The sequence below is a fragment of the Plecotus auritus genome (genome assembly GCF_963455305.1).
Source record: "Plecotus auritus genome assembly, chromosome: 4".
NCBI classification, from domain to species: Eukaryota; Metazoa; Chordata; class Mammalia; order Chiroptera; family Vespertilionidae; genus Plecotus; species Plecotus auritus.
The window spans coordinates 176,815,453-176,830,988 of record NC_137775.1 but is presented as its reverse complement, the minus strand read 5'-3'; the positions used below and the strand labels follow the sequence as shown (position 1 = coordinate 176,830,988).

Sequence of the window (15,536 nt, the reverse complement as noted above, 5' to 3'; positions counted from 1 at the left end):
AGAGGAACACAAGAATCAAGTCAAAGAACTGAAATACAAAGAAGCAAAAAACACTCAACCGAAAAAGCAAAAAGAAAAAAAAATCCAAAAAGTTGAAGATAGTGTAAGAAGACTCTGGGACAACTTCAAGCGTACCAACATCAGAATTATGGGGGTGCCAGAAGAAGAGAGAGAGCAAGATACTGAAAACCTATTTGAAGAAATAATGACCGAAAACTTCCCCCACCTGGTGAAAGAAATAGACTTACAAGTCCAGGAAGCCCACAGAACCCCAAACAAAAGGAATCCCAAAGGGGACCACACCAAGACACATCATAATTAAAATGCCAAGAGCAAAAGACAAAGAGAGAATGTTAAAAGCAGCAAGAGAAAAACAGTTAATTACCTACAAGGGAGTACCCATACGACTGTCAGCTGACTTCTCAACAGAAACTATGCAGGCCAGACGGGAGTGGCAAGAAATTTTCAAAGTGATGAATAGCAAGAACCTACAAGCAAGATTACTCTACCCAGCAAAGCTATCATTCAGAATTGAAGGGCAGATAAAGAGCTTCACCGATAAGAAAAAGCTAAAGGAGTTCATCACCACCAAACCAGTATTATATGAAATGCTGAAAGGTATTCTTAAAGAAGAGGAAGAAGAAAAAAGTAAAGAGAAAAATTATGAACAACAAATACATATCTATCAACAAGTGAACCTAAAAATCAAGTGAATTAAAAACCTGAGGAACAGAATAATCTGGTGAATATAATAGAATCAGGGGCATAGAAAGGGAGTGGACTGATAATTCTCAGGGGGAAAGGGGAATGGGGGGGTTCAGGAAGAGACTGGACAAAAATTATACACCCATGGATGAGGACAGTGCGGGGGAGGTAAGGGCAGAAGGTGGGGTGGGAACCGGGTGGAGGGGAGCTATGGGGGGGAGGGAAAAGGAGAAATAATTGTAATAATCTGAATAAAGATTTATTTAAAAAAATAAATAAAAATAAAAATTAACATGAGGCAAACTAGGTAATATTGATAAGGTTCTGTTTATCTTCAATATTTTTCAATTGCTTTTCTGTAGCATGGAGAGAAAGAGAAGGTAAATATGTGTGTGTGTGTGTGTGTGTGTGTGTATGTGTGTGTGTGTGTATATATATATATATATATATATATATATATATATATGATTTACATGCTACACAAGAATGTAGGCAAATTGAGTATATATATCCTGTGTAAATTTTCTAGGAGTCTTTTATTTTTTTTTGTTATTAAAAAGAAAGAGATGGGTGGGGGAGGGGAAGGAAAAAGAGAACACAAGGAGAGAGAGAAAGAATACACAGAGAGGTCTTTTCTTGTTTTTGTTTTTCTTTATTGATTGCTTTGTTATTTATAGTACAATTTGTCATTCTTAGTACTAGTTATTTCACTAGTTATAAATATATACATATTTATAACTAGTGAAATAACTAGTCATATATATGTATACATATGTTCATAGGTTTAATTTTATTCAGGTCATAAGAGTCTCTTAGCTAAAGTGGTTACAACAAACTGATCATTAATTTAGCTTCAGGGCATGAATACTGAAGAAAAATAGATACCAATTAAGTTTCTTTAAACTTTTTAAATTTTATTTTTCAATTACAGTTCCCATTCAATGTTATTATTAGTTTTAGGTGTATAACATACTGGTTAGACATTTATAATAACTTGTGAAGTAATCATCCTTATAAGTCTGATACCATACATAGTTAGTACAATATTAGTGACTATATTCTAAGCTGTACTTTAACATCCATAACTGTCTTGTAACTGCCAATTTGTACTTCTTAATCCCTTCACCTTTTTCACCTAGCCCCTCAAACACACTCCCATCTGGGAGCCATCAGTTTATTTCTGTATCTATGAGTTTGTTTCTGCTTTGTTTGTTTATTCTGCTTTTTAGGTTCCAAATATAAGTGAATTCATCCGGTATTTGTCCTTCACTGTGACTCATTTCACCCAAGACAACACCCTTCATCCATGTTGTCCCAAGTGGTAAGATTTCATCCTTTTTATGGCTGAATAATATTCCATTGTATATACAGGGTGTCCCAAAAATGTATACACACTCTGAATAATTATAAAAGCAATGTTTATTAAAATACATTTCATTTTCAAAATGTAATCGAGTCAGCTGTTAAAGTGTATATACATTTTTTGGGACACCCTGTATGTACCATTTCTTTTTTATCCATTTGTCTTTTTACTGGCTAATTTAATCCATTTACATTTAAGGTAATTATTGATAGGTATGTACTTATTGCCATTTTATTAACAGTTTTCTGATTGTTTTTGTAGTTCTCTTATTTTCTTAGTTTCTTGCTCTTGTCCCTTGTATGTTGATGACTTTTTGCAATGTTGTGTTTGGATTGCTTTCTCTTTATTTCTTGTATATCTCTTGTAGATTTCTGGTTTGTGGTTTCAATGTGCTTCATATATACCAAGCTATGATTATAGCAGTCTATTTTAAGTTAACAGTCGCTTAAGTTCAAACACATTCTAAAATCACTACCATTTTTACTCACCCCCTCCATATTTATGTGTTTTTTTTTTCAATCTATTCTACCTTCTTTTGTGTGTTTGTGTGTATCCCTTAATTTACTGTTGTAATTACATACGATCTTCCTACTTTTGCTTTTAACCTTTGTACTGGCTTAGTGTTGGTTGAACTACTGCTTTTATTATGTGTTTGCCTTTGTCAGTGAGAATTTTCTTTGCCAAATTTTCTTATTCATTTTTTTTGTTCTTTATTTTGAAGAAGCCCCTTTAACATTTCTTGTAATACATTTATTGGTTTGATGGTAATGAGTTTCTTCAGCTTTTCTTATACTTTTGACCAGCTTTGAAAATCATATAAGCCAGGCTTAAGAACAGATCTGTCCCTACACCCTTGCTGATTGAGGAATAATAGACATCAGTTGCATGCTTACCTAAGCGGTGGGCAATCTTTCAAAACTAACCACTGCATTCTTTCTCTTGGTGATGTCAAGTCAGCCTGTAGGAGTGGACAGCTCCTTCTGTTAACGATGTGGCTAGTGGCCAAGTCCTAACACTGGTTGCTTCACCTAGGGTTGTGTTCTTAACGCAGGTAATACTGATTTTCCTAAGCCTGAGTGAATTGCTCCAGAGTTTCACCGAAGTTCTTATAATAACAACTCCCATTTCTTAAGTAATGTCTGTTTGCCAAATGCTTCCCACACACAGTTTCACTTAATCTTTACAACAGTGTGTCGTAAGTGCAGTTATTATTTCCATTTTAGAGCTAGGGAAAACTGAGTTTCAGAGGACATGTTAATATGGTTACTATGGTTAGAAATGGATGGAACTGGGATTGGAATCCAAGATGATCTCATTTCAGAGCCTGCTTTTTCAACCTCTAAATTAGACTACCCTTCAGTACATAGAATATTTTGAGACATGAACAACCAAGTCATTTCTGAATATTTTCTGAGATCCCTTTATGGGGATTTGATCAAAAGCATACACAGGTTTTGTCTTCTCTGCCCTGCCAGCCACCCACCTCTTCCCTTGGCTTACCTCCTTCCATTTGACCGGCCATTCCTCTGAATACTCGAAATCCCTCCTCCCCCGGCAGGACTGACATTGCAACTCCCATAACTGTGACTCTCCAGATTTTTCGTGCCAGCAGAGGTGTGAGATGAAGAGGGTGTCCCTTTGGAACCAGACCTTCTGTATGGCTGGCATGGTGCATTTAGCTGATAACTGGGTTTCCAAACCATCTTTTGAAAGGTCTTCTAAACTACACACACTAATGTTCTCAGCAACTGATGTCAAGTTGGCCCAAACTCCATGACTCTAAGGATTTTCCTTAGTGATACAGTAAAAATCTAAAATGGAGTATTGGGTTAGGGTCAGGAAACATCAAGCTATGACGCATTCTTGACAGAGAAACTCTAGTTTTGAGTGACATCTGATTTTTTCACTGGTAAAACCCAGGCCATATTCAGAAGCCTTGAGGCTGTCAGTAGGAGGGGCACTTACTTTCAGACATGGCTACTGTTCCATGAACCACTCCCCTACCACTTCCTTGCCTTGCTTCATGGAAGAAAGTAACATCCACTATCTTTTGCTACTTTTCACCTTTCTTTTTTCCTCCTTGGGGATGCATAAGAGCACGCAGTAATAGGAGAGGTTGAAAAGACGATGGTAGGTGCAGTTTTTGAGCTAAATCAGAGGAAGTAAAGCTAGAGATTTCTCTTCATTGCATGCAAAAGGCCATTAAAGTTCTATCTGTTCTAATTCTCAGGGGCTACATAAATAAATACAAAATTACCTACGCAGTCTCATAAAAGAAACCCCAAATTAGCAGATGGCTTCTTCATTACAACTTATATAATAGGTGGTTCTAATTAGAGATTACCAACACCAACACCCACAAAACTACTTTAGAGAAGGAATGCATTATAATTATTTTACTAAGATGATATTGGGATGTTTCTCTTGTTAGAATATAAAATACAAATTTTTAACAATAAACATTTCTTAATTATTTTCTATACCACAGAATTTAAATGTACACACTATCACATGTCAAAAGAAAAGCACTCCATTTTCCATAAGTAACTAAAGAATTGATACACAATATTATGATAGAGTAAATCACTTATCTCCAAGTATTTTTAAAAAAATGAAACAGACCAATAAATTAGCTTGCTTTTCTCTAATAAGCAAGTACAAGACAACGATCCAACTTGGATATATAACCGAATGCCCCAGGCTGCAGCAAGAATTTCACACAAAGCCTTCTGACCTAAGCAAAAGTTACTATCTGCGTTTGCCAATTTTCTCTATAGAACAGATGGAAAACATAAAATGGTTTGCACTTCATTTCAAAATTACCATAATTTTCCTAATAAAAAGGTTATACTTTATATTCAGCCAGATATGCTGTTTCCAGGCATAAAACCAAATAAAATTTTCCTGATGCTCATCAGTATTGCTTTCCTGATGCACCTTCAAGGTATGGAGTTTCAGGGCAATGAAATTATGCTAGAGACAAAGGCGATTGTGAGAAAAACAGAAAAGAGAAAAAAAAAATAACAAAGAGAAAAAATTAGGCACACCTCTTGAGCACACCATCCACATTCTGGATCCAGCGCAAGGCACTTGGTGCAGGATGCTGCATTTGAAGATGCACATCTGCTGTTTTCTGAAATGGAAGACAAAATGAGGGGTTACGGCTTATTCTCCTATTGGGAAGTATATGCAGTTCTAGACCAAAATGCTTTTTGAAAACTGAAATAAGATGACAATAATTTTAAGTACATGACATCAAAAAATACACAACTTCTTTTGGGAGGAGTTAACCTGCTCATTGCTATTAATAGATACTGCATTTCCTGGATAGTTATTATTTGGTTTTATTATTTGGGGGAAATGAGAGTGGTAGAACTATGATTTTAGCTAGGTTTTGGGGGTTGGCTTGAATTCTGCTGCAATAGTAGAGAACCCTCCAAAGTGTTTAATGTGTTGAAGTTTCACAGTATTTATATTATCTGAATCAATGAGGTGTTTTTGGATCTAGAATTTTTCCTATAAGAATAATCAAATACAGACCTCAATCTCAACAGGAAAATCCACATTGAGTTATAGTGAATGGCCTTCCTGAGAAATAATCTTGAAGGACATATATTGTAATTAATTTGTGTTAATATTGATTATTTTGACTTGAAGAGTATCAGAACCAGACATGATTCAGTATTTTAAAGGTAAAGTAGTTAAAATGAATGAATTGTTTTAGTTCATTTAATTACTCTGACTGGACCACTTTAATTTACGACCAATTCACTTTCCGTAGATACCCACACTTGGCTGTGACATTTTAATAACAGAATTGTACTTGGAAACTATTTACCTTTGTCCCTCTAGCCACAAACTACTTACACCATTAAAAAGAGGCTCATCATTATAGACTTAAACACATAAAATATAATAATGAGTCATAAATTACTTTATTATGATTTTTTAGTGGAATAATCACATCCTTTCTTTTTAAAAATATGTATTTTTTATTGATGTTGGAGGGGAAGGGAAAGGGAGAAAGAAACATCAATGATGAGAGAGAATCATTGATTGGCTTCCTCCTTCACACCACCTACTGGGGATCGAGTCTGCAATCTGGGCATATGCCCTTGACCGGAATCAAACCTGGGACCCTTCATTTGGCAGGCTGGTGTTCTGTCCATTGAGCAAAACCAGCCAGGGCCACATCCTTTCTGTATTATCCCTACATGCTTCCTACATTCTATCCTTTACTGTTTACTCTGAAATATCCCAAAGACACTGGAAACCACAGCATACTGTCCAACTCACAGCACACAGTAAATAGCGCTGACATGCTAGCTGTAAGTACCTCACAGTCCAGGTGAGAAGAGAACTATATAAACAGACAGTGAAATACAGTGTGATAAGCACAAGGGAGAGACCACCAGGGCACTATGAACATAGTGAGGAGATGCTCACTCTGCTTTATTTTTATTTTTTAAAAATATTTTTTATTGTTAATAGTATACAGATATCTCCCATCTCCCCCTCCCCCCCGCCCCCCATCACACTGCTTTAGAGGGACGGTTCCCCGGAGGCAGTCATATCTAGTATGTCTCTTTGCCATCTCTCTTTGTTCCTTCTAATCTGTGCCCATCTCTTTTAAAAATGTAACAGGCATGAAAGAAAACTCTGTATGCATGCACAATCACACATGGACATGATGGTTTGAAAGAGAATAGAGCCCACTAAGTCTCTAGCTGTCCCCATCCATTTGGTTTCTCTTTTACAACTTGCCCCAAACAGTCTAGAATACAGGGCGAAAACAGTTCTGACCTGGAGGTGGTATGGTGTGGGTGTTGGCAGTGAGAAGAGAGAGGAACTGTGGGAGAGTAATCATAGCAGAGAGGTGCTAACTGGGGTGGTAGTGAGTACTCTTCCCTGTAACTCCCGAGATAGCAATGAGTTAAGCTGCAAGTATCCTTCCCTAACATCCCTGCTGTTCTATTATCTCCGCTCTGTGTCCCCTTGCACCCTTTGTCCGTGGCTTTATACCAACTTTCAAAATACATTATCTAAAACTCTTTCCCTAATATAGATGCACTGGCTTGGAATTCCAAGGACAAAAAATAAATACTGTTTTGGGCTCCCTTTACTACCAGTGTGGCCATCTAACTAGGAAGACTCCAATAGCCTAAAATCCTTCCAACTGGCTTAGCGCAAAACTGTAAAAGATGCTTATTCCTAAAGTAGTCAGAAGAGGGAGTGACCTTTTAACTTGTTTCCAGAAAGAAAACCAATTTAGGTCCAGAAATCAAGCACATTCGCAGATCCAACTTGACCTTTACTAACTCTTTACAACTCTTAAACTTAACCCAATTGGAACATGGAAAAAAGTTTACTGCAGATCATACTTGACCAAGCCTTTTACTGACTTGGTAGGACTTTCGCTCTGGCAGTTAACATTGCAATCTCCTGGAAGGGAAGCAGCAGACCCTACAGTTCTGCTCCTCATGTTTGTAATGGTTTTCGCACTCTGTCCTAGGTCAACCCAAATTCATGTTCAAGTCAGGCTCCCACTTCCATAGCACATGAGGTAAATAATGAAGATACAAACAAAAATCTATTTTCTTTATATTCTGCTTTCTGGCTGCATGCTTTAAAAAGCTCTAGGCCAGTGGTCGGCAAACCGCGGCTCACAAGCCACATGTGGCTCTTTGGCCCCTTGAGTGTGGCTCTTCCACAAAATACCACCACGTGCGGGCGCGCACGTACAGTGCGATTGAAACTTCGTGGCCCATGCACAGAAGCAGGTTTTTGGCCTGGGCGAGACTATTTTGAAGAAGTGGCATTAGAACACTCAAGGGACCAAAGAGCCGCATGTGGCTCGTGAGCCGCGGTTTGCCGACCACTGATCTAGGCCAACCTCTGTTCTGAAACTTCAGACACCTAAGGATGATGACTATGAGGGATAGAGACTTTGGTTCTGTCAATACTTCCCAGGTTTAAAAGCTGACATTTCTCAGAGTCTATAGGACTACCGAAAATTGATCCTATAAATGGATATGGAGGAGGTGGGTAGGCCTTACAGTTCTGCAGAACTGGAGGAAGGCCATAAATTAAACTCCAAGGGAACAGTGTCGAACGTTCTTGCTGTAGAATGTCATGGTTAGAATTTACAGAAGACAAGCCAGATACACTTTGGTAAATAGCATTTTAAGGATTTTTTTTTTTGAATTTTAAAACATGCAATTAAGTAAAAACCTAACACAAAAATGTTACACCAAATACAGCAATTCTTTACACTAAATGGATATGCCACTATGAGGCTATTGTCACTATGTGTTAGGAATGTGTGTGTGTATATGTGTGTGTATCTGTCTGTCTCTCTCACACACACTTCTGTGCAAGTAGAAAGCTTTACACTGCTCACAAATCAATGTATGACTTCTGTTTACAGACACTGGCAGTTTGTCATCAGCCTCTGGGTCTACTCAGTTCGTTCCCATCCCTGATTGAATATCACAGGAAGGCGACTTTCCAGAGGTGGTTTCTAGCAGCTCTCATTGCTGACACCTCATTAGAGGGTGTGCCTGAGTGGTTCTTCTTTCCTCTAGGACAGTGGGAGCTCCTTGTCCAGTGTTGTGGCATTAAAGACCTTGTTCTTTATGTTCTAGCACCGTGTTTTCATTAAGGATAGTTTTTTAAAATGGATTGTACTGGAAATTCTTAAGCCAATGGAAGCAGAAGGATAATATTTTAAACCACATAGCCTCAGAACCCTTTTTTGTACTTCTTTTTTTTAAAGTTCTAAGTGCCTCACAAATCACATGTCATTAAAAAATGTGCTGCCTTGACAGAAATCAGTGGAGGATTTAACATCATATCATCAGTATGTTTGTACTTTCTGAATAATTTTATTCCTTCATAAGCATGGGCTGTGAGTCTTGCTTTTCTCTCATTTTGTTACAACTATAGGTAACAAATGTGATGATTTAGTATTGCTAAATGAATACTGGGAACAAGGTTCCAAATTTTCATAGCACTGCTCCATAGTAGCTACTGTGTGCCCCCAGGCTGGTTACTTAAATTTGCTGGGGCTCCGTTTCCTCCACAGTAACACTGGGCTAACTACACTTATATAAAATACCAATATGAGAGGAAATGAGCAAGTATATGCATGCCAAGAATAGTACTTATGGTATAGTAGACACTCAGTAAAGGGACTATTGTAATGTTACTATAGTTAATATTATATGAGTTAATTGTATATATACATATATTCATACATAAATGTGCATTTAATTCTAGCTTTTAAAAAAGGAAGGCATTATGTGTCTTTAAGTTTGTTGTAAATGTAATTGGCTGTCTTTAAAATAAAGTCACTTAGGTCATAAAGGTAAAGGTTTAAAAATATAGCTAATATATAAAAATCCCTATTAAGGTAAAAGTTACTGTATTTTAGCTATTTAAAAATGATTCTTAAGATCTAACTTAGTCAAGTATACACACATCAGTCCAATCTATCACAGGTAAAATTTTGGCATGACTATCGACTATAATTGGGTTTCTGAAAATATCTTAGAATATTTTGTTCATTTTGTTCACATTTTGCAAACTGAATAATTTTTGAGTTACTTCCCAGAGTTAAATGTTTAGGACCTATGTGAAATGACTTCTTTAACTTCTTTCATGAGGTATAATAAATATCCATTGTTAACAGGATAGAGTAAACAAAAATTGGGAAACTGCATACTCATGACACTCCCTTGGATGTTCTTTAATTTAGATGATGGGCTTATTCATATTATTTTGAGAATGTTTAATCCATAGAAGTGAAAGGAAGAAGGAAATGGACAAAAAAATTTAAAGAAGACAGAAGTTTCAATGTTTAGATTGGGATCTTTCTGTAAATCAAGTGATCAGATCAGTGATAGTTTTAGGAAACACTTTTAATGTTTTTCTGTTCTAAAATTGATGCCACAAAATTTCAACAAAATTTAAAGGATCTCCACAGTTATCTGGAAGAAGAAACAACTAAAACTGATAAATATTGTAGTCCTTGATATTAAGAATAAATCATTCTAGATTCTCCTGTTACTCCTAGATAGAATGATTTGTGAAAAAAGCAGAAATGCACTTTTTTCCCCAGGCAGTATTCTCTTCCTAATTACATTTACTCTACAAATTAAATTAAATTTGGGTAATTATAAAAGCTACTTCCTTGAGAAAACAACAACAAAGTAAGCACTGTTATAATGGGTCCATAATATACTTTGATAGCACTCAAAACCAGGCAAATTGACCACACATAGAATAAAGCTTGAAGTATAACTTTGGGTATTCCTGGCTTTCAATGTGTATCATGGTCATGTACATTTTACAGATACCTTTAAAACATATTACCTGATTATTGAAAGCTCTCTTGTATACAGAAATTTAACATATACTATCATTTGATTTAAAAAATCACAACAAACAAATAGATAATTTTCCATTACCTAGTTATTCCACATTTTGATTGAGGAAATGTTTCCTAAAAGCCCCTACAAACACATAGGGAGGGGAGGGGTGGTTAGGGCTGCTTCTTGGAAAGGCAGGCACAGGAAATAAAACCAAAGGCAATTCAATTTTAATAAGGATTAAGGAAAGGGGCCTGGGAGAAAAGGTGGAAGCATAGGGAGCTCTCTGGGAAAGGTGGATCTGGGTAGAAAGCTCTGAAGATCTCCAGATGGATTAAGGAAGACAGAGCTGGAGGCAGTGTCTCAAAACACAGGGAACAAGGAAATAGGATAACTACTGGTATTTCTCTCTTCCTCCTACTTATTTCCCCTTGAATGTCATATAAACATAATACAAAATTGCATTCTTCATTTATTAGCATTTTTCATTTGCTCTTTTACTTAGTATTCAGAATATATGAAATATAATTTTACTGTTGAAATAGACAAAGAAGCAGATATAACTAAATTAATGTATTTGTGGCAAAACTTCAGCTTACTAAAATATTTTTTGCAACAAATGCATATTTCAGGTATGCTCATATACAATTAATTGAAAAATTCATTTTAACTATTGTAGTTTGCTATAAAATTATACATCAAAAAGTACTACTCCTTAGCAACACCCAGCTGAATATTCCTCTTTTCTACCATATCATTTGTTTCAAACTTGTAGCAAGTAAGCATTCGGCTCATGAAAATGAAAATGGGTATCTTTATGGGGAAAACCATTTTATCTAAATAATTTTGCCTCTACTTGCACTTGAAAAATGTACACCCATATTTATGTTTAGTGGAAAGCAGCTTGGATTTGTTTCTTGTCTTCTCTGTTAGCTATTCTAGGGATTAGGTTTGATAGTCTAAAGCTGCATTTGGAAGAATAGATGGTGGTATGATAATGTTCAGTTCTTATATAGGGACTCAGAAGAAAAGATGAGGGAATGAGGACATCATAAGAAACATTGTCTTAGCTCCAGAGAGGAAGAACCTGAGATAGAGATTCTTGACAAGTGATTTATTGAAAAGGGAAGTGAGGTAAGAAGGTCAGGACTGGGAAAGGTGCCAAGCAAAGATGTAATTGCAGTTGAAGTCGGCCTCAGCCTGATTCCACCCAGAACTCGGAGCACAAATGGTATGACAATGTTGTGCTACTTTGGAGTAGTCAGGTGGTGGAGGGGAGCTAGGAGGTGAGGATGGGTTAACCTCCAGACATCCCTGAGCCATGTAGCTTGCTTTGATGGAGGCCAATTCTTTTGAGAAGGGCTATTAGTGGCCAGAACTCAGAGCAGCTGTGGATAGTGCACCAGCTGTTTGGAAGGATGTCTAGACCAGCAGCAGCCATCTCCAGACCCAAGAGGTCCTTTCTCGTGGAAGCTAATGCTAAGGGTAGCAAAAGGTAAGAGAGTCTGAGCCACTCACATCACCATGGAGTTGCTGCCCCCATTCTGGGTTGTCTCTCAGAACTGTTTCTGATGTAAGAGGAAAATTCACTTGAGTTTTGATAATAAGAGGAAGACTTGAGCAGGATTAACGTAAATGCTTTTTTACAAATTTAAAGCAGAACATTACTTTACATGAAATAGACCATACACTTAGAAGAGGTGTTTTTTTGTTTGTTTGTTTTTCATTTTTTCTCTTTCCTTTGAAAAGTAAGGCTACTAGGCTAGAAGTTCTTGGAGGAAAGGTGCTTATGTGTGTTCTTAGGCCCAGAATCTGAGCATAGTGCCTGAAACACACTCAAGAAATGTCGGATGAATAAATGATATCCTAAGTTGAGATCAAGTTGGCAGTTTAATTTCTTAGGTTTATAACTCTTGATTATTTACATTTTAAAATAATCTTCATTTCCAAAACCCAGTTATTGAACAAAGCAATATAATTGCATTTGCTTTTTTTCCTTATTGCTGAGATCTAAATCAGATTTCAATTGACCCCTTCCTCCCCCGCATAAGGTTGAGTAATTTCTTTCTGAGAACTTTCATATAATGCCAATGTTAAGAAATAGCACTTTATCTTTGCTTCTCACTAACCAGGTTTATTAGGCTTTTATTTTATGTAATTAGAGGCTGATGCATGAAATTCATGCAAGAGTAGGCCTTCCTTCCCCCGGCTGCTAGCACCGGCTTCCCTCTGGCACCCAGGACCCAGGCTTCTCCCTCTGGCCACCAACAGGCACCCGGGACCTGGGCTTCCCTCGTAGCCCCAGCTTCGTACGGAAGGTCGTCTGGAAGGACGTCCGGTCTAATTAGCATATTACGCTTTTATTATTATAGATCTTTATGTTTCAGAGACAAGTTTCAACCTCCCTTGTTACATAGCAAAAAATTCATGAGCGTTCAGGAGGATTTTATGCTTGGCATAAAGGTTTTTGGGAAGTAAAGAGGGAAAAAGCCATTTTTAACATTGGGCAGGTTAAGAAATGTTGGGGCAGCGCTGTACATTCCATCCATCTGCCCTGCCCTGTTTGGGGCAATCCCGACTTGAGTCACAACTTAAAGTGGGCTGAGATGGCATAAATCAAAACTCTGTTCATGATGGAATTTATAATAAGAATCACTGAGAAACCACTAATGACACTCATTTGTGTTCAGGCCATCCCAAGAAGGGTGCTCATTGTTACTCATTTACACACTTTCTAATAACCTTTGCAGCATACACTGGATGACTGGATAGCTCATGCTCCACATAAGAACAGTTGAAAGGGGGAACTATTCATTACACTATACAGCAGGTGTATACTGGAATTGCTCAGGTAAGCTGAGGTTTAAGGTCACCCTAAGTGAGCAGTAATGTGGTGGTGTAAAACAAGAAATAAAAACCATGAGCAAGGCAATCCATGCTGAGGTGACAGGAAATGTGACAGGAGAAAGAGAATGCCAGTTAGTGATGAAGAAGTCTCTTCACATTAAGGAGGGCCTGACAGGTTTTGAAGGATAGGTACCATGCTGAAACCTGGTTAAAATTTGTTTGCCCTTAGATTACATGCTATCTACACCTTGAGATATATTCATTGATGTGAGGAAGAGATAAAAGAGTATTAAGAATATTTGTCATTTACATACGAAAATGACACTGCAGTTCATATTATTTCCTAGACAATGTAGTTTCTCTTGGTGGGCCAAGCAGGTATCCAACATACAATAACCATTCCTAAAGAGGGTCACGTTTAGTTTTGCAGTTGCTCCTTTATCTGAGTACATCAGCTTGTCTTCTGACCCTCACTCACCTGGTGGGAATTTGGGAGAAAGTGGGAGAAACTCAGGAAGAAAGAAGGGGGTCAAAACACAGCACCTCTCAGTATAACTTTGGACTTGGAACTTCAAAAGGGATCAAAATCTCAAGATTCAGGGAGGGCTCTGGAGTCCCCCCTGAGGCAAAGTCTGGTTAAAGCTGCATTTGTCTAACTTGGAAAAGCAATATTAGTCATGTGCTTTGTGTCTTGTTTTAACTGGAACTTTTCCATACATTCCAACTGTCCTGTTTATGAGGCACACTCCCTTTTTATAAAAGCCAAAATATTCACCGGTTTCCCACTCTGTTGCTCTGAATAATGTTTTTAATCTAACATACTAGAGTTCCAGGGGCTCTTCCTATTTTCCTCTCCAACTCTTGGCAGGTATGAATGTCCTTTCTCTCCCTAAAAAAAAATCACACCACAATTCATGTCAAAACCACAAATGCCATAGCTAAGGAGGTAAAAGAAATGCCTCAGGGTAGTAAAAATGCATTTTCTACATTATATTTTTTAAAGCTGAAGTTGCATCACAGGTGTGCACTTGATTAGAGCAGCAAAGGAACGCCCTATATCGTAAAGACTTGTTCTAAGTAAAATAAATAAATTAAAACTTAAAATGATTTTTAGTTCATTTAGCATTTGGTTTTCCTGTAATTACATTTGAAAGACCAGAAAGATATTTATATTTATATTTTACTCTGCCATTTGAAAATCAAATTTATATATACAATAGGTTAAAATTAGAGATAATAAAAAATAATAATTTACTAAGTGATTACTCTGGGGGCCTGTTCTAAGCACTTTATATGTATTATCTCATTGAAACTTTGTGAAAATCCTATGAGGAAAGCATTACTATGCCCTTTTAACAGATGGGGAACTAAAGCTTAGGCAAAGTATCATCCCAAAGTCATAAAGCTGGTAAGTACAGAGACCAAGTTTGAACCCAGTTCTGACTAAAGCCTTTATTTTTTTCTTTAACACTATATGCAATAGGAAATACCATGAAGAAAGATAATTATACCAAAGTATGATTTAAAACCCTTGCTAATTGTACCATTATAAGTCTTTAAGTGATGACTCAATAATAATCCCCATTTAGGTCAAGATAATTCTTTCACACAAGTAGCATGTCATTATTTTTCCTCTCATCAGTCCCACTTTATAGATGAAGATGTTAGATTCTCCCCGTAGGATTATTTTCTACCTTCAGTGCCAAAGACCTCCCTAAATGCTTCAGTGCCCTTTTCGAAATTCATTTTGTTTCCATGCACAAGGAAACTCTGAGTTTTAACACCAAAGCCCCAGCCTGAACATCTCACTAACTGCCTGAATTAGATTGGTTGGCACTTGCTCAGTATGGGGGAGCACTTCTCCATTTACAACTGTTTCCCCAACCTCTTGCCAGGGGATGGCTCTGGGCTGCATGTTAATTAGGCAGAAGCACTTGAAATGATGTCCGTAGTTGCTGTTTCCATTTGTGAATTTCCAGTTCTGCACTGGAAGCCAAATCTGGAAAGGGCAGCAGGCAACTTGTTCTATTCTCTGCCTGTCCTCTGACCTTGGCTTCATAATTTAACTTTGCTGAGGTTTTGTTTCCTTGCTGATGAGGTAGGGAAAATGCTCCCCTTGTTCATGTACTATATGCATCCACTGAGTTGTAAAAACATTTTAAAAAGTAGAATGTGAGCCCCGCCAGCATGGCTCAGTGGTTGAGTATCGACCTATGAACCAGGAGATCACAGTTCAATTCCTGGTCAGGGCA

General features: G+C 37.3%; 1 protein-coding gene across 4 annotated transcripts in view; it reads right to left on the bottom strand.

Moving 5' to 3' along the window:
• The window catches only part of ITGB8 (integrin subunit beta 8), a 172,679-nt gene that overhangs the window by 139,349 nt on the left and 17,794 nt on the right, over positions 1–15,536 (bottom strand). For all 4 annotated transcript variants that reach the window (XM_080666656.1, XM_080666658.1, XM_080666657.1 and 1 more), the window contains exon 2: positions 5,116–5,201. In XM_080666656.1, the coding sequence (XP_080522782.1) occupies positions 5,116–5,201 (86 nt within the window). The remainder of the gene's footprint in view (positions 1–5,115; positions 5,202–15,536) is intronic.